This window comes from Drosophila albomicans, chromosome X (assembly GCF_009650485.2).
Source record: "Drosophila albomicans strain 15112-1751.03 chromosome X, ASM965048v2, whole genome shotgun sequence".
Taxonomy (NCBI): Eukaryota; Metazoa; Arthropoda; class Insecta; order Diptera; family Drosophilidae; genus Drosophila; species Drosophila albomicans.
The window spans coordinates 8,920,444-8,935,044 of record NC_047627.2 but is presented as its reverse complement, the minus strand read 5'-3'; the positions used below and the strand labels follow the sequence as shown (position 1 = coordinate 8,935,044).

General features: G+C 42.7%; 5 protein-coding genes and 7 non-coding genes across 12 annotated transcripts; 11 read left to right on the top strand and 1 right to left on the bottom strand.

Moving 5' to 3' along the window:
• Positions 1-324: 324 nt before the first annotated feature.
• LOC117578094 (ADP-ribosylation factor-binding protein GGA2) lies at positions 325-3,339 on the bottom strand. Its single transcript, XM_034263261.2, has 5 exons — positions 3,165-3,339; positions 2,937-3,097; positions 2,213-2,807; positions 892-1,904; positions 325-813 (listed from the first exon to the last, which is right to left on the bottom strand). Exons 1-5 carry the CDS (start codon positions 3,199-3,201, stop codon positions 601-603), a joined length of 2,019 nt encoding a protein of 672 aa, XP_034119152.1. The 5' UTR covers positions 3,202-3,339; the 3' UTR covers positions 325-600.
• Positions 3,340-3,656: 317 nt separating this feature from the next.
• Positions 3,657-7,285, top strand: LOC117569426 (40S ribosomal protein S5a). Its single transcript, XM_034250588.2, has 5 exons — positions 3,657-3,767; positions 4,294-4,693; positions 6,021-6,137; positions 6,383-6,481; positions 7,124-7,285. Exons 2-5 carry the CDS (start codon positions 4,295-4,297, stop codon positions 7,190-7,192), a joined length of 684 nt encoding a protein of 227 aa, XP_034106479.1. The 5' UTR covers positions 3,657-3,767; position 4,294; the 3' UTR covers positions 7,193-7,285.
• On the top strand, positions 4,059-4,220 carry LOC117578339 (small nucleolar RNA psi18S-1854). Its single transcript, XR_004573373.1, has one exon. It is a non-coding gene; the product is annotated as a small nucleolar RNA psi18S-1854 (small nucleolar RNA).
• Positions 5,289-5,444, top strand: LOC117578337 (small nucleolar RNA psi18S-1854). The gene has a single exon (XR_004573371.1). It is a non-coding gene; the product is annotated as a small nucleolar RNA psi18S-1854 (small nucleolar RNA).
• LOC117578338 (small nucleolar RNA psi18S-1854) lies at positions 5,626-5,782 on the top strand. The gene has a single exon (XR_004573372.1). It is a non-coding gene; the product is annotated as a small nucleolar RNA psi18S-1854 (small nucleolar RNA).
• Positions 6,172-6,316, top strand: LOC117578340 (small nucleolar RNA psi28S-2876). Its single transcript, XR_004573374.1, has one exon. It is a non-coding gene; the product is annotated as a small nucleolar RNA psi28S-2876 (small nucleolar RNA).
• On the top strand, positions 6,553-6,697 carry LOC117578343 (small nucleolar RNA psi28S-1192). The gene has a single exon (XR_004573377.1). It is a non-coding gene; the product is annotated as a small nucleolar RNA psi28S-1192 (small nucleolar RNA).
• LOC117578341 (small nucleolar RNA psi28S-1192) lies at positions 6,731-6,875 on the top strand. The gene has a single exon (XR_004573375.1). It is a non-coding gene; the product is annotated as a small nucleolar RNA psi28S-1192 (small nucleolar RNA).
• On the top strand, positions 6,903-7,046 carry LOC117578342 (small nucleolar RNA psi28S-1192). Its single transcript, XR_004573376.1, has one exon. It is a non-coding gene; the product is annotated as a small nucleolar RNA psi28S-1192 (small nucleolar RNA).
• Positions 7,286-7,437: 152 nt separating the features above from the next.
• LOC117569419 (uncharacterized) lies at positions 7,438-8,885 on the top strand. Its single transcript, XM_052003761.1, has 3 exons — positions 7,438-7,899; positions 7,959-8,408; positions 8,696-8,885. Exons 1-3 carry the CDS (start codon positions 7,817-7,819, stop codon positions 8,883-8,885), a joined length of 723 nt encoding a protein of 240 aa, XP_051859721.1. The 5' UTR covers positions 7,438-7,816.
• On the top strand, positions 8,825-12,188 carry LOC117569417 (uncharacterized). Its single transcript, XM_052008663.1, has 6 exons — positions 8,825-8,983; positions 9,036-9,200; positions 9,268-10,258; positions 10,317-11,392; positions 11,449-11,678; positions 11,754-12,188. The coding sequence occupies exons 2-6, from the start codon at positions 9,127-9,129 to the stop codon at positions 12,023-12,025; spliced, it is 2,643 nt and encodes an 880-aa protein (XP_051864623.1). The 5' UTR covers positions 8,825-8,983; positions 9,036-9,126; the 3' UTR covers positions 12,026-12,188.
• Positions 12,189-12,382: 194 nt separating this feature from the next.
• LOC117577863 (son of sevenless homolog) lies at positions 12,383-14,500 on the top strand. Its single transcript, XM_034262813.2, has 3 exons — positions 12,383-12,830; positions 12,900-14,064; positions 14,122-14,500. The coding sequence occupies exons 1-3, from the start codon at positions 12,649-12,651 to the stop codon at positions 14,326-14,328; spliced, it is 1,554 nt and encodes a 517-aa protein (XP_034118704.1). The 5' UTR covers positions 12,383-12,648; the 3' UTR covers positions 14,329-14,500.
• Positions 14,501-14,601: the final 101 nt, after the last annotated feature.

Genomic DNA, 14,601 nt, shown 5'->3' with positions numbered 1-14,601 from the left:
CTGAATTACCAAAATTCCCTAGTCACAAGATTGAGAAAGGAACACTTTTGGCAGCTCCGATGCAGAAAATTGATTGAAGATGCACTTTGGGGAGACGCGAGGGGAGGATGATGGCAAGACAGTTTTGGGTCCGAGGCGACACATTTTGGATCAAAAAGAAACAAAAAAAAAAAGAAAAAAAAAACAAAACCTAAACACAGAACTGATCTGGTTCTACCTCTAAAAAAATGCGCATATTGCTTTTGTAGCGACATTTTTGCATACACTTTTTTTATAATAATATATTATTGCTGATATATATATATAGAATTATATATAAATATATATGTGTTTGTGGGAATGCGATTTAATAGAACCTTATAGGCGTATACATATATAATAATTATAATAATAATAATAAAAACGATAAGTACCGATAAATACATCATAATTCATAATTTTTTTTTGGATGGGCACAATACAGATAGAGACAGAGAAAGGGAGAAACAATAAATATTGCTGCACCGCTCGCACTTTTAGATTTTTTTGGTTTAGAGAAACGAATTCATACACATTATAAGGAATACGAAATTAAAAATTGACTTGACAAAATTAGCGCACTTAGTCGACATAGGCAATGCCCTTGGCGACAATTGACTCCTTGATGGGATCGGGATCATCGCCCAACTTGTAACCCACAATGCAGGTAACATCGACAGGATTTCCCGTTGGATTCAGCAGCAGCATCACCTGATTGATGGGTATGGCTGGTCGGAATGACTTGTGAGCTGCCATCGCGTTATCCGTGGGCGGCAAAAGACGCACCTTGCAGGGCTACAAAAAAAGAACAGGATTAGTAAACGGAAGTCATATAGATATGAAGATTTTCAATTTGTCTGGTTGTCTGCTCACCTTCTTCACGCTCGCCTCGAACTGAAAGTCTTTGACTAGTTGACTGCTCTTATTCTGGGCCGATATCACAATGACCGAGACGTGGCGACTCGGCCGATCCTCGGTGAAGTTCAGGCTCAAGTGCATATCATCGTCGTCCAGCACGACACGCGTCACGCCCGTTGCCTGCACATTATCCAACTCAATGTCAATCTCACTGAGATGTTTGGGTGCCAACGGTGGTGCCTCAACCACAACTGGAGCTGCTTCTGTTGGCGTTGGCTCCACTGGCTCCTTCTGCTCCCTGGTTTCAGGCACAACAGTGGCGCTTGCGTTTGCGCTCAACAATGGCACATCGTCCGTCACTTCAGCAGCAGCAGCAGCAGCTGGCGTTGGCGTCACCAGCGCCTCCTGCATGCGCTCACGTGCCAAATCATTGAGTGTCATCTTCTCCGGATCACGCTTAAAGCTGGCCATACGATCCTGGGCTGGCAGTATCTGCTGGAACATCTCCTCGCTCAGCATATCGATCTGTGGCATCTTGCGGCTGCTGACGCCACCAGCTGCAGCTCCAGCTGTTGCAGCATTTGAGTTGCCATTGGCCAAGCTTTCATCAGCACTGCCATTGGAATTGCGCTTCTTAGGACTCAACACTTGCGGCTCCAGCAGCTCGCTGCTGGGAAATGATTCGGCACTCTTTTGCTGCTGCTGCTGTTGCTTGTCCTCGCTTTCCGCTAGCGCACTGCTGAAAATATCACTCAAATCGGCCAGCACATTGAGTTTTGAGTTGTTAACTGTTTGCACGGCGGCAGCTTCTGGAGTTTGACCAGCTTGTTCGCCAATCAACAGATCACCCAGCAGCTCATTGAGCAAAGCTGCATTGGTGGAAGCCGTTGCTCCAGTTGTGGTTGCTGTTGCAGCTGCTGATGCTAGCGGCGCTGCCGCAGTTGAGGTAGACTTGGTGGGCGACGGCACCAGCTGCTTGTAGCGCGTCATGGTGGCCACCAGCTCACCATTTGTCTCCAGCGTGTCCTCTGTGAATGAAAAAGAACGTTTTAGATAACTTTAAGAAGAAGTGGTAAGAGATTAAATGTAAATAGTCATTTTAGTTTGGAGTATTACAAAAATGTTATACTAAGAATATTCGTAACACTTTAATTTCGAAAAATCTACATTACGTATTAATTCTAGTTTTTAGTTGTTTGAACTTTGTTATTTGAAAACTAGTAAAATTTAAAATTTTTTCGTAAAACCTCTAGGGAAATACCAACAGTGTATCGTTGAGGTCCGATTTGTCAATATGACTATAACACAACTAGCAACCTATTTATCCGAAACTCACCTATAAGCTGGGAATCCGATTCGCCCAACAGCTCGGGCAGATGCTGGAAAATGGGTTTGTGTTTCATGCAGCTCTTGTAGAGCTCGTGTATTGTTTCGTTGACGTCCTGATCACTGGGATTATAGCTGTCCAGCATTTGATTGAGCAACTGCATCGTCTCTTGCACCTCCTGCAGCATAATGCGATGCTGGGCGAGCAAATCATTGCGTCGCGCCTCCTGCGCCATGCGATATTGCAGCAGCAGATTGGCACGCTTAAAATTCTCCGGATCCTTGCTCTTAATCAGCTTGGCAAACATGGCCTCATCTATGGTGCTAAGCACACTCTGACGCTTGGCCAGCGCCGCTGCCGTCTGCACATGATCGATGTCGCCCTCTTTGCGCAACATATCATAGGCATCTCGTATCTTGACACGCTGTGGAAACTCGGTTGTCCAGAGCAGCAGGCATTCCATGATGCGTTGCTTCACCACATGCGGCGTCTCGGCGCCCAAATACTTCTTCGACACCAGGCGTATCAGTTCATTGAGAAAGCGAAATTTGCTTGCCTCATCCTGGAAGTCGTCGCCACACTGCATCATACATTCCTCTAGCAGCTAAATGGAGATTGTGTGACAAAGCGCAATCAGAAACCGCAAAACAGGCAAATTCATTGTGTGAGTGTTTTTGTGTGTGGCAGTAAGCATGTCACTGCATGTGTGTGTCAGTGTATGAGAGAGACTTACCGCAATTGCTCGAGTTGCTTCGGTTACGTTGCTGGAGCGCACTTTGGCCACAATCATTTCTTGGGCTTTATGCACCAATTGATTGTTGCTGCGCACAACAATGCAAAACATTTGCACGCCCAGCTCATCGACGCTTTCCTTAGCCGGGTTCGTTGCGCGATCTGCAAGCAAGCACACAAAAAAAACCAGCTGTAGTTGTTGCACTTGCGTTGCTTTGCTTTAACTTACCGAGCATCTCCGTCATAATACTTTCGTCGGTTGTCATTTTCACATTAAATGCTTAGCGTATTATCTGCGCCACTCTATAAACAATTGCAAATTGATATAAAATTAAGGAACGTACGTTTTCCGGTGATTTTGAACAACAATCATGTTGTTTTTGTTGCTTTTCATTGTTGCTCCCAACTTGGAGCGATAATCTGCAAAACTATCGATAACTATCTGTTATCAACTGTATTAAGTATGCTGAACACATCATGAAAATTAACAAAATTTGTGTGACGATTTTGCGAATACTCCAAAATTATTTGTATCAATTTTAAAATAAATGGCAAAAATAAATAACAAATAAATAGCTTGATTTTACATTTGTACACTTTGTAATTCTTCGATATCGATAATGCCATAGAGATGCATATGTTTACACACATTGAAACATTCGATAACTTTGTCATTTAGTGTTTCATTGCAGCCCTACACACTGAAATGCAACCCTGCTAATGTTAGCCGGAAATCAATTTTTGTGGCATTGACGCACACTGCCACAACATGTTCTTTTTCAGGCGTACGTCTTTGCGCATACATCGTACCCCGATTTCTTCCGTGAAAAATGTAAGATTTTTATATCAAAATCAAAGTGTATAAACATAAAAACATAAGCAAATCAATTAGAAGCGCAGTGGCCATCAACAACAAGCTATAATTTGTGCAAAATGCATTTACACAAATTGCAAAAAATGCAATATTACAATTTAATCACACACCATTGAGGTTAAATACGGTGCTTGATTTTTTTCTTTTTTTTTGTTGTTTGTGTGTGCTGTGTATGTGAATTGTGTGCGGTGGCTGCTGCGGTGTGTTGATCACACGTGTTTCATTATTTTTTTTGGAATATTTTGTTTTTTGTCGTAAGTCCATGACTAAAACCGCAGCAGTGGAATTATTAAGACGCCGTTGTGGTATTCAAATGGACGACATTAGACGCCATGATTAACTATTCCTCTTAAGGGCATTGGCTAAAAGATGCAATCCTTAATAAAGTTCAAAAATCAACAACAATAAATAGAAATCTATCTATATATCATATATAAGTAAGTGGCTTTTACTTTACCCGCGTCTTCTCTGTGTTCTTTTGCAGCATGGCCGAAGTAGCTGAGAACGTTGTGGAGAACTTCGAGGAGCCGGCACCCATTGAGACCGAGGCTGCCGAGGCTGTCCTCGACACAAATGTGGTTGCCACCACCGAACTGCCTGAGATCAAGCTGTTCGGCCGCTGGTCTTGCGATGATGTCACCGTCAACGATATTTCGCTGCAGGATTACATTTCCGTGAAGGAGAAGTTCGCTCGCTATCTGCCCCATTCGGCTGGTCGCTATGCCGCCAAGCGTTTCCGCAAGGCCCAGTGCCCCATTGTGGAGCGTTTGACCTGCTCGCTGATGATGAAGGGACGCAACAACGGCAAAAAGCTGATGGCTTGCCGCATTGTCAAGCACTCCTTCGAGATCATCCACTTGCTCACCGGCGAGAACCCACTGCAGGTAAATGAGATAGATATGTTCAGTATATAAACATACTATTTATACTGTATAGTACATTTGCTTATAGCGTGCCATGCTAAACTGCGTCTATTGACCAATATAACCCACATGGACGACAGGTAGAATGTGCACGCAGATTAAACTTTGTTTCAATATCCTAGTGTTTGAAGCCACAACTCTTCTTACTCTCTTGGAACTTGAAACTACAACTGCAACTGCAACTACAAGCATATAGAAGAAACTTTCCCAATTTAGTCTACCTCAATGCTAGGCAACTTACAAATTCCTTTTTGCACTTGGCATATTTTACAAATTAGACTAATAACAAATGATTGTTTTAATATCCTAGCGCCCAAAGATTAGCCCTCTTTCTGCTCTCTTGGAACTTAAAACTACAATTCCGCACTCTTCAGTTTACTCTCTGTAGTCCTCCTCAATGCCAGGCAGTTTATATTTAATCTGCTGCAACTGAGCATCCTCTAAAAGGACTAATAGTGAATGATTGTTTTAATATCCTAGTGCCTGAAGAATTCATAAACCTCTTCTTGCTCTCTTGGAACTTAAAACCACACTTTAATCAGAAATAATGGATGTTTGCTTTGATGACCACAACTAAAACCGCATCAGTGATTTAGACGCTGGTGTGGTATTCAAATGGTCTACATCAAAGCCCATGATATACTATTCCTCTTAAGGGCATTGTCTCAAAGATGCGAACCTTAATAAAGTCAAAAATCAACAATATGACAAAAGAAACACTTATATAGTCCTCCTCAATGCTAGACAGTTCAATTGCCAGACTGTAGCTGAGCATCTAAACTCAAAACGGACTAATATCAATGAGAGTTTTAATATCCTAGTGCTCGAAGATTCACAATTCCTCTTCCCGCTCTCTTGGAACTTAAAACTACATTAATCCGAAACTGAAACACCCAAATTATGTCCAGGACTAAAACCGCATCAGTGAATCAGACGCTGGTGTGGTATTCAAGTGGACTACATTAAAACCCATGATATACTATTCCTCTTAAGGGCATTGGCTAAAAGATGCGTTCCTTAATAAAGTTCAAAAATCAACAAAAACAACTATTGATCCCCATTGTAGTCCTCCTCAATGCCAGGCGGCTTGATTGCTGTGCCGCAAACTGAGCATACTCTTAAATGGACTCATATTAAACGAAAAGGTTTTAATATCCTAGTGCTCGAAGATTCATAACTCCTCTTCCCGCTCTCTTGGAACTTAAAACCACACTTGATTCCACTTCCTTCATCACTTTGCTTGACATTCTGTACAAAATATTAATTTGGAATCTATTTCCGTTTACAGATCTTGGTCAGCGCCATCATCAACTCTGGACCTCGTGAGGACTCCACCCGTATCGGTCGTGCTGGTACCGTCCGTCGTCAGGCTGTGGATGTGTCGCCCTTGCGTCGCGTCAACCAGGTAAAAATTCCGTTCACATTCATGATTCCATTTGTCATCTGCCCACTACGATGGTGCGCAGTTCCCACTGCGATTGCGTTCTTATAACGTGGGCAATAACAAATATATATCTATCTTATCCGTAGCGGTACAATGTGTAAATTGCCGACATTTGCCGTATGAACTGAAGAAACATTTGCAACATTATCGCAATTCGAATTGAGTTCTTTTGAATGTCTTATTAAATTGTCTCTTACTTTTTGCAGGCTATCTGGCTGCTGTGCACTGGTGCCCGTGAGGCTGCTTTCAGAAACATCAAGACCATTGCCGAGTGCTTGGCTGATGAGCTGATCAACGCCGCCAAGGTAAATATCATTAATATATACACTATTCAGTTAGTCAGTTGGGTTTCACACTACTTAACAATGGATTTCTAAGTATGTCCAGTCTAATTCTGCGTCATGTCATTGGATATTGACGCAGACTCGCTTTTGGACGATAGCAACGATAAATGTCTTTTATTATCCTTGTGCCACATGTATAACACTCATTTGGCACACGAGAAACGTAAAAGAACAATTCTTCATAATTATTAGATCACTTACCAGTTGTAACTTATGTCCAGTCTAATTCTATGTCATGTCACTTGGATATTGGCGTAGACTCGCTTTTGGACAATAGAAATTCAATGTCTTTTATTATCCTTGTGCTTGTTGTGCAACTCCTCGGCTTGCACACGAGAAACGTAGAAGAACAATATTGTTAATTGAGTAAATGAATCATCTCTTTATGTCCAGTCTAATTCTGCGTCATGACACTGGATATTGATGCAGACTCGCTTTTGGACGATAGTAATTAATCAACTCTTTTATTATCCTTGTGCTGGATGCTAACCTCATCTGTGCACACGAGAAACGTAAAAGAACAAATAATAATTTAACCCTTTTTAATGAATTTATTTAAATAAATGAGTTTATCTAATTTGCTTTCACTTCCTTCTCTTTCAGGGTTCATCCAACTCGTACGCCATCAAGAAGAAAGACGAATTGGAGCGTGTTGCCAAGTCTAACCGTTAAGGAGATACAAAACAAAATCCACAACATCATAAAAACAACACACAAATAACAAATAACGTTTTGTTTAATGTCCGATTAAAATTTGATACTTTACGTTTGGTGTAAATTTCTATATGTTAGTAGCGAAAGCGTTTTCTATCAATTTTAAGCGTGCATTGAATGGAACTATGGTGTGGTGGGGTAGCGTGAAGAGCTGCTATATTTTTACACATGAAATGTTTATCAAATAAATCTTGTGTAAAACAAAACAAAAATATTATAGGACATGAAGCTTTTTTTTTAATACCTATAGAGATCTTTGAATAAATTTTCTAATATTTGTACATACGTACTTTCATAAGCAATGGGGACGATTCGACGATGCCACGCTTTCTTGGCTTGGCGCTTCTTGCCGATTTGAATTTTGCGTATTATCGCTGAAGCAGTTATCGGAGATTGCCATGTGCTCGTTTCGATAACGATTGCGATTGCAATATTTGCTTGCTGGGTGGCAGCATTGTTCTCGTTGAATAGTGCTGCCATACTTTACAAATATTTGCGCATAGAGCTGGATTCGAATTTTGTTGATATAGAAATAAGTAGTTTGCTCAATTTTGTTGGCTGTTTAATGCCAGTAAATGAAAAATGTTTAATGTTAGTACCTCGATTACAACGCAATCTTCGGATAATACAAACAGCAGCGGAAATACCACACAACGCTACAGCCAGTGAGTAAAGAGGAAATTAAAGGAGTCTGCGATGAGTTAAATTCCAAATTTGAATTTAGATTTCATGAGCAAAAACTAATTGAAAAGTATTACCGTGATACGGAGTTGTTCGGCTTGATTGAAGAAGCAGTCGCAAAGTTTACGAACAATTACACGGAAACGCGCAAGCCGGAGGAGGCACTTGCTCCGATTTTGATTCGTCTCGATTTTGATTACACGGATCTAGTGAAGCACGGTCAACAACTACTGCATTTCATCTATCGCGAACCCTTGCAGTTTGACGAAGCCGTCAAATACTCCGTTTACGGCCTGGTGCGCGACTTGCTCAAGGCGAACAGCAACAACGGTCCCAAGGCCATAGATATTGCCCAGTTGCATACCCAGTGGCGTCTGCTGGACATTCCGCTCCAGAAGTGTCTGATCTTCTGTCCCACCAAGTACAATTGTCCACTGGGCATCTCCTTAGTACACGGCATCCTTTCCGCTTACACACCTCCAGAAATATTGGTGTAAGTTGCTTTCACTCACAAATAGTTGGCAATCTTTTTGTACAACCATACTCTTGGAAGGGTATTTATTATATTTATGTATATAGAGTATATTTATGTGGAACTCTATAAGGTAGATGTGTAAATTCTTCAACAGTCGAGCACATCCTTCGGTCAGAACTTTCTCAAAAACTAAAGGCTAGAAACACTATATATACTAGTATTTTATTAGAGGTGTCAATATCTATCATTGAAAGAGTTTTTGTTAACTTATTAGTCATTTAAAATTCTTATAATTTAATTGATAGCTTGCAATCTATTTGGTACTGCAGCGGCAACTGCAAACGCAACGCGATTCGAAGCAATTCCACAGAAGGCAAGTGTTTTGCTAATCTCTGGATAGACACTTTATTAAATTTTCTTGGTTTTTCTTGCAGCGCCTTTGTGTCCCAATTGTTCACAGTCCATGAGCGAATATCAAAAGTTGCGTGTGACTGAGAATTATTGTATAATTGCAATTTTACCCAGCGCCTCTGTGGAGACAACAAGCCGACAACCAAATCGCGTCTACAGGCCAATTCTAATACGTTTACGGGGTAAATACTAAACAGTCTTCTAAACAAACATAACTTAAATGCCAAATTGCAGCACATACCCATGATTGTGAACTGAAGTTGGGCGCCAGCTATCAAGTCACCGGTTATTACAATAGCACTTCGATCAACTATCAATTTGAATCATGTCACCTGAAAAGAACTTAAGGCAGGAACCGATCGAAGTGGTTGGTGAGCTCACAAGCAGCTTTTCCAGTCTGTAAGCACAGCCAATGAATAAATCTTTTTAAGGAAGGCTCTTCAACATATATTTTACTTCATTGCAGTTCAAATATCAGTCCTTCAGTTAGCAGTTCCAGCAAAGGCGGCGTCACATCATCCGTTGCCTCAACAACACCACCAATTGTCTCAGGCAGCAAGAATTTACTGTGCCAACCAAAACTCAATAGAGTGAGTCGCCTTTCCAACCAGCAGAGAATTAACAATTGGCTGGCATTTATAGATCTGGACGCAGAGCAGCCTCCAAAATTGGTCAGCCAGCGTCTCAGCTGTCAAAATCTAACGCCCATCGAGTGTGTGAACAAGCAAAAGGTTCTTACCGAATGGCTGCAATCCGTGGAGCAACCAGCTGCAGCTGAGCTTCAGGAGCTGCCATCATCGCCGCAAGCAACCAGCGCTCCAACCAAGGCTACTGTGGATTTCGTGCCGCCAGCAGATGTCGCCATACCTTTGACTGCTATTCCCATCATGCGAACGCTGTCCAATTCCAATGCCAATATTCCCAGGCTCGACCTCAATCGCAGTGATTCGTCTGAGAAAAGGCAAGTTGCTGCTCCGATTTCTGCTGCTGAGAAGCGTTTACAAGAGCGACGTTTGCATCGCGAACAAATGTCGAGTAAAGCGAGTTCATTGCCATCAGAGATCAACCCGAATGTTTTTGATGATGATGATGATGACTCGTTTTTCCAAGAGCTACTCGGAGCCATGGCCAAGAACAATTCGCAAGCGCCGTCATCGTTGCCACTGGACAAGGAAATGTCAGTTGATTCGCAAGTCGAACTCGAACGTGATGATGACCAGTTGCCATCCAGTCGTAAGTCATTCGATTTGGATGCATCTCAGCCAAACGCAGGGAACAGTTTGAAGGGTAGCGAAGCCGATATCAATTTGGAGTCGTCTGCAGATAGTTTGACAGGCAGCAAACTCAATTTTAGTAGAGTCGACTTGCGTGCCAGTTGTCTATCATTCAATTTGGCAGCATCGCTTGCAAAGTCAACGCCCAGTTTGAAAACCAACAAATCTTGGGTCTCAATGGACGTAAGTTTTCTATGCTTATACTTTCTTCACTTATAAGATTCATTGAATTTCTTTGTAGCGTCGTAAACGACAGCGTTTAAATAGCAGTCAACAGTCGAATGCAATGCTGGAGATGTTGTCGCTGCCTTCGCAGGAGTTGCCATCGCAGTCGGTGCTCAGCTTTCCACCAAGCAGCAGCGAATCTGTTTTTCGCGTACCCGATGTGCCGCACAAAAGATTGTCCTCCACTCGAAACTCGCCGCTTTCTGCTGACGACGACGAAGAAATGTCCTCCAGTTCATTGTGGAACTGTGCGTCAAGTCAAGCAAGCGACTTTACGCTACAATTCAATGCTAGTTCCTCAACAGCGCGTCGAATTGGCCCGGCAACAATAGCGTCATCATGTCAGCAAAGTCCGCCGCTATTGGACATGGACGTGGAGCCATCGGAGCAAAGTCAAGAGTCTCTGTTTCAGCTGGAGAAACGCAACGATGCCAACTGGCTGCCAGATCCACGATCTCACCCATTCGATCCACTGCCACGTGATAGAATGTTTGTTAAGGACAATGCGCAGCGTTGCAATGTTGACGTCGATTTGAAGTTTATGCCGCCCAGCGTACAAAAGCTATACACTCTGATCTGTGGCAAATTCTCGGATTATGCATTCGTCTATGCGCTGAGCTCACAACTCAGTCAAGACTGTGTGCCCATGGAGTGTTATGTGTACCTGAAGATGGCATTGCTGATCAGTCTGGTTAGCATTGAGCTGGACGAACTGCGTCCGCCCATTTCGTTATGTGTAATTTGTAACGACAGCTGTGCGACGAATCGTCTGCTCAACAGCATTGGCCAATTGGCGCCGCGTTTCATTGGTCCCCACGAAGGTGGACAGCAGCCCACGTTCAACGCTTTGCCCGCCCGCTACAATTGGGTGCAGGCCAGTCCATTGATGATGGCGCAGCAGGGTGTCTACTATGCCGGCGACTGGAATCGCTTGACACGCGATCAAACCGAAGAGCTGGAGAAGGCCATCGAGAACAATACTTTGCCAGTGCCGCAGCTGCAGAGCGAATTGCCATTGGAAGCAGCTATTTGGACATATTGGCAGCCAGAAAATGCCGTCAATCAGACAACGGCCTTTGCCAAGCTTTGTCCGTGAGTAGCAGGCACAACATGATATGGATATATTTATAATTTCCATTCCATTCCAGCATCTTTGGTCTGCCCATTTATGTGGATGAGCCCACCAATTCGTCCATGTGGAATTTTGTGCTGCACGCGCACACGCGCGATGCCCAAAAGAAACCCGAAGGCATCAACATCTGCATTGAGGATATGCGCACGCTTCTCGAATTGATACAACAGCGTCAAGTGGTTTTCACCGAACCAGCGGAGCAGCTACTGAAGCGCTACTTTGTCATCTCTCGCATTCGACAGTCCAGTAATTCTTCACTATAGCTCTCTCTCTTTCTTATTCAAGTTTAAATCTATCCCTCGCTCTTTCATTCTCTTGCAGCCGCATTCAGCAGCAAGACGTACGTGGTGCTTAAACAATTCGCCGAGTCTCTGGCCAAGCTGGCCATGCGCTTGGATGTCATCGAATCGGATGTTATCGTTGCCATATTCCATTGTGAGCATTTTGTGCGCAGCATCTTTGGTGCCGGCGAATGTCCACCTCCGGCTGTGGCCAGTTTCAATGTCATCTCTCGCGTGGATGCTTACATGAATGTTTTCTCCCGCTGGTTGTTCCAGTACATCGAACATTTCGAGCAAAAACTTAATCAGTAACTTGCCTAAAACTATTTTGTATTGATATTTTTTGTAATACATATCTAAAACCTAATCTTTATGCACAATATTTGTTATGAAAATAACTCTTTGTTTTGTTCTAAACAAATTTAAACTATGCTTAATATAAATCCTTGTTTATTTCAGCTATGATTTTCTTATTGTTATCGAAATTAGTTAAAAAATTTGTTAAATTATGCATTATTATTTCAATATTGTTAGAAAAGACTTCCTTACTTCGATGTATTAAATATAAAGCGATATGCATAAAGTAATGACATTTTATTTTATTGATATTGTCTAATTGATCGAAGAGCCACATTTATTTCCTGTCACATTTAAAGCAAATTTCAAAGTTATTGTCATTGGGTTGAATTAGTTTCGTACACGTTGTTTCACTCGGTTTTTATTTTTGAAAGCAACTAAAAACTTCAAATGTACAATTTCATTTCTGATTCATTTTAGCGCCTGTATCGGGAGAACGATTTCTCGATCCATTCGCGAATTACAAAATTACAATAGAATTGCACAGCTTCTTTAAAAACGCAAAACCCCGAAACCCGTAAAAAACAATTAATTAACAATTAATTCTTACAGTTACTTTAAGTTTTTCAATTTGCGAGATGCCGACCAAAAAGCATCAGGCGAAGCTCGGATGGCGAGACATCAGTAATGAAAATGCCAATATTGAGCAGAATCCAATCGAAGAGGATTCTTACAACGGATCCCAGCTGCGTTCTCGTCGTGGAACTGTTCCGCTCATTGAATTCCTTGGTCCGAACTTACTGGAGTTCAATGCAAACGAGTAAGTAACGTCATATATTCAAGAATTTCCTATGATTTTTTGTATAATTACTATTGCTTTTCATTGCAGCAACTCGGCGGAAGTTGACGTCAAGCGTATTTTGTCCCGTGGTCAGAAGGAACCAACTAGGCAAGTGTCTTTTAAGCCAACTGATGCTGACTTTCCCACTGTGGGCTCAATGCCCAACAGGAAAATCAAGCCGCAAACTAAGGTCGCTGTTGATGTGGGAGTAGCAACTGGTGCATCGATTGGGACAGGAGCAGTATTTGATCCACGGTTTGATGATGGCTTTCCAACGCTTGGCTCAATGCAAGGCAAGCCGCAATCTAAAGTGGCTAACGATGCGAAGCGAATAGCAGTGAAAGTTGATAACATAGCATCAGGAGTGCAGCCTGAAGTCGCAGCTGAAACAGCACCAGCTGCAACAGTTGCTGTTGTGACGCCACGAGCAACACAATCAGCGATTGTCCAGCAAATTCGTGAGCAAATGGCGCCTGCAAAGCCTTTTCAAAACCGCAAGACATACAACAATCATCCTGGTGCTGGCTCTATGGAACGTCAGCCATCGAATACAACGCTGCCACGTCATGGTGTAAACGCTCAGTTTAATGCTTCATTTCGTCGCATACCACAAGCACAGATACGTCCACCAGCTCCAGCCTCGATGGTCATGAATCGATCTTCGCCTTTGCTGCACGCGACTCCAAGACCATCGTCGTTACCTGTGCAGCGTTCTGCTTTGTCGTTGCCTGTGCAGCGTCCGCCACATTCCTTGTACATGAATCGCCCGCCAGCGCCAATACAAACATATTCAACACATCGTTTGTCTGTGCAGCGTTCTCATCCTTCGTTGCCTCTGCAGCGTCCTCCTCCAGCGATAGATGCCAGACGTACTCCAGCAGGATTGCCGATGAATCGAACATCTTCGCAGCCACCTCGAGGACATCTGCTGCCGACGCCTTCGAGCTCATATGTAGCTCCCCCGCCACGTGCCTCGCGTCCCATAGTGCACCATGTGCCCGACTTTGTTGTGGGTGCACCTAGAGTGACCTCCAATTCATTCGTTGGTCCTCGTCCTGCCTTCAATGAGAATGCATTCTTTGTGCGCAATCAGCCGCAATTCAAGACCTCACTCAATTGTCATGCTGCTGAGTTTCGTCCTAGTTACATGATGGTCAACGAACCAATGCCAGAGCCTCCCATAGAGCCAAGAGGTCGCAAGAAATCCATGACAGTTAGTATTCTCACTTAGGCGAAACTTCAAATACTTTAATTTGTATGTCTTAAGCAGGAGCGTCGCAGGCGTCAACGTTTCTATCGCACTCTGAAGCCCAATGTGATGTTTGGGATCGGTGAAGTGCCGCCAGACTTGCCACAGATGATGCCGAGGCCAATCCATTTACCAGCTGAAGTGTCACAAGGATGTTTTTCATCGACTGGACCACGCTCCTCTTTTAACCCTGCTTACGGATCCAATTTCCCACGTGGACAGGCTTAAACAACATGTTTGAATCACTTTTCAATGGCAAATTTCGCTGCATAAGTTTTAGCAACTTTATAATTTCACACTATGCAATTTAAAAATCACTTTATTACGATTATTCCTATATTTTATATAGTAGCAGAAAAATGCTCGCAAACATTTATAAATATAGAGTATAATAAATTGTAATAAACCAAAAAAGTTCATGTACATATGTACGAATATTTAAAGAAAATGTAATTCAAATCCAAGAAACAAGTAAGAAAGCTACAGTTGAGTGTGCTCGAC

Excerpts from the sequence above, each read along its gene's own strand:
- LOC117578094 (XM_034263261.2), bottom strand. The coding sequence starts at position 3,201 with ATGACAACCGACGAAAGTATTATGACGGAGATGCTCG. Across the intron at positions 3,098-3,164 it reads TATTATGACGGAGATGCTCG|ATCGCGCAACGAACCCGGCT; the intron begins GTAAGTTAAAGC and ends GCTTGCTTGCAG. Across the intron at positions 2,808-2,936 it reads AAGCAACTCGAGCAATTGCG|CTGCTAGAGGAATGTATGAT; the intron begins GTAAGTCTCTCT and ends ATCTCCATTTAG.
- LOC117569426 (XM_034250588.2), top strand. The coding sequence starts at position 4,295 with ATGGCCGAAGTAGCTGAGAACGTTGTGGAGAACTTCGAGGAGCCGGCA. Across the intron at positions 4,694-6,020 it reads CCGGCGAGAACCCACTGCAG|ATCTTGGTCAGCGCCATCAT; the intron begins GTAAATGAGATA and ends TTCCGTTTACAG. Across the intron at positions 6,138-6,382 it reads CCTTGCGTCGCGTCAACCAG|GCTATCTGGCTGCTGTGCAC; the intron begins GTAAAAATTCCG and ends TACTTTTTGCAG.
- LOC117569419 (XM_052003761.1), top strand. The coding sequence starts at position 7,817 with ATGTTTAATGTTAGTACCTCGATTACAACGCAATCTTCGGATAATACA. Across the intron at positions 7,900-7,958 it reads ACCACACAACGCTACAGCCA|ATTTCATGAGCAAAAACTAA; the intron begins GTGAGTAAAGAG and ends ATTTGAATTTAG. Across the intron at positions 8,409-8,695 it reads ACACCTCCAGAAATATTGGT|CTTGCAATCTATTTGGTACT; the intron begins GTAAGTTGCTTT and ends TTTAATTGATAG.
- LOC117569417 (XM_052008663.1), top strand. The coding sequence starts at position 9,127 with ATGTCACCTGAAAAGAACTTAAGGCAGGAACCGATCGAAGTGGTTGGT. Across the intron at positions 9,201-9,267 it reads ACAAGCAGCTTTTCCAGTCT|TTCAAATATCAGTCCTTCAG; the intron begins GTAAGCACAGCC and ends ACTTCATTGCAG. Across the intron at positions 11,393-11,448 it reads GCCTTTGCCAAGCTTTGTCC|CATCTTTGGTCTGCCCATTT; the intron begins GTGAGTAGCAGG and ends ATTCCATTCCAG.
- LOC117577863 (XM_034262813.2), top strand. The coding sequence starts at position 12,649 with ATGCCGACCAAAAAGCATCAGGCGAAGCTCGGATGGCGAGACATCAGT. Across the intron at positions 12,831-12,899 it reads CTGGAGTTCAATGCAAACGA|CAACTCGGCGGAAGTTGACG; the intron begins GTAAGTAACGTC and ends TTTTCATTGCAG. Across the intron at positions 14,065-14,121 it reads GTCGCAAGAAATCCATGACA|GAGCGTCGCAGGCGTCAACG; the intron begins GTTAGTATTCTC and ends TGTCTTAAGCAG.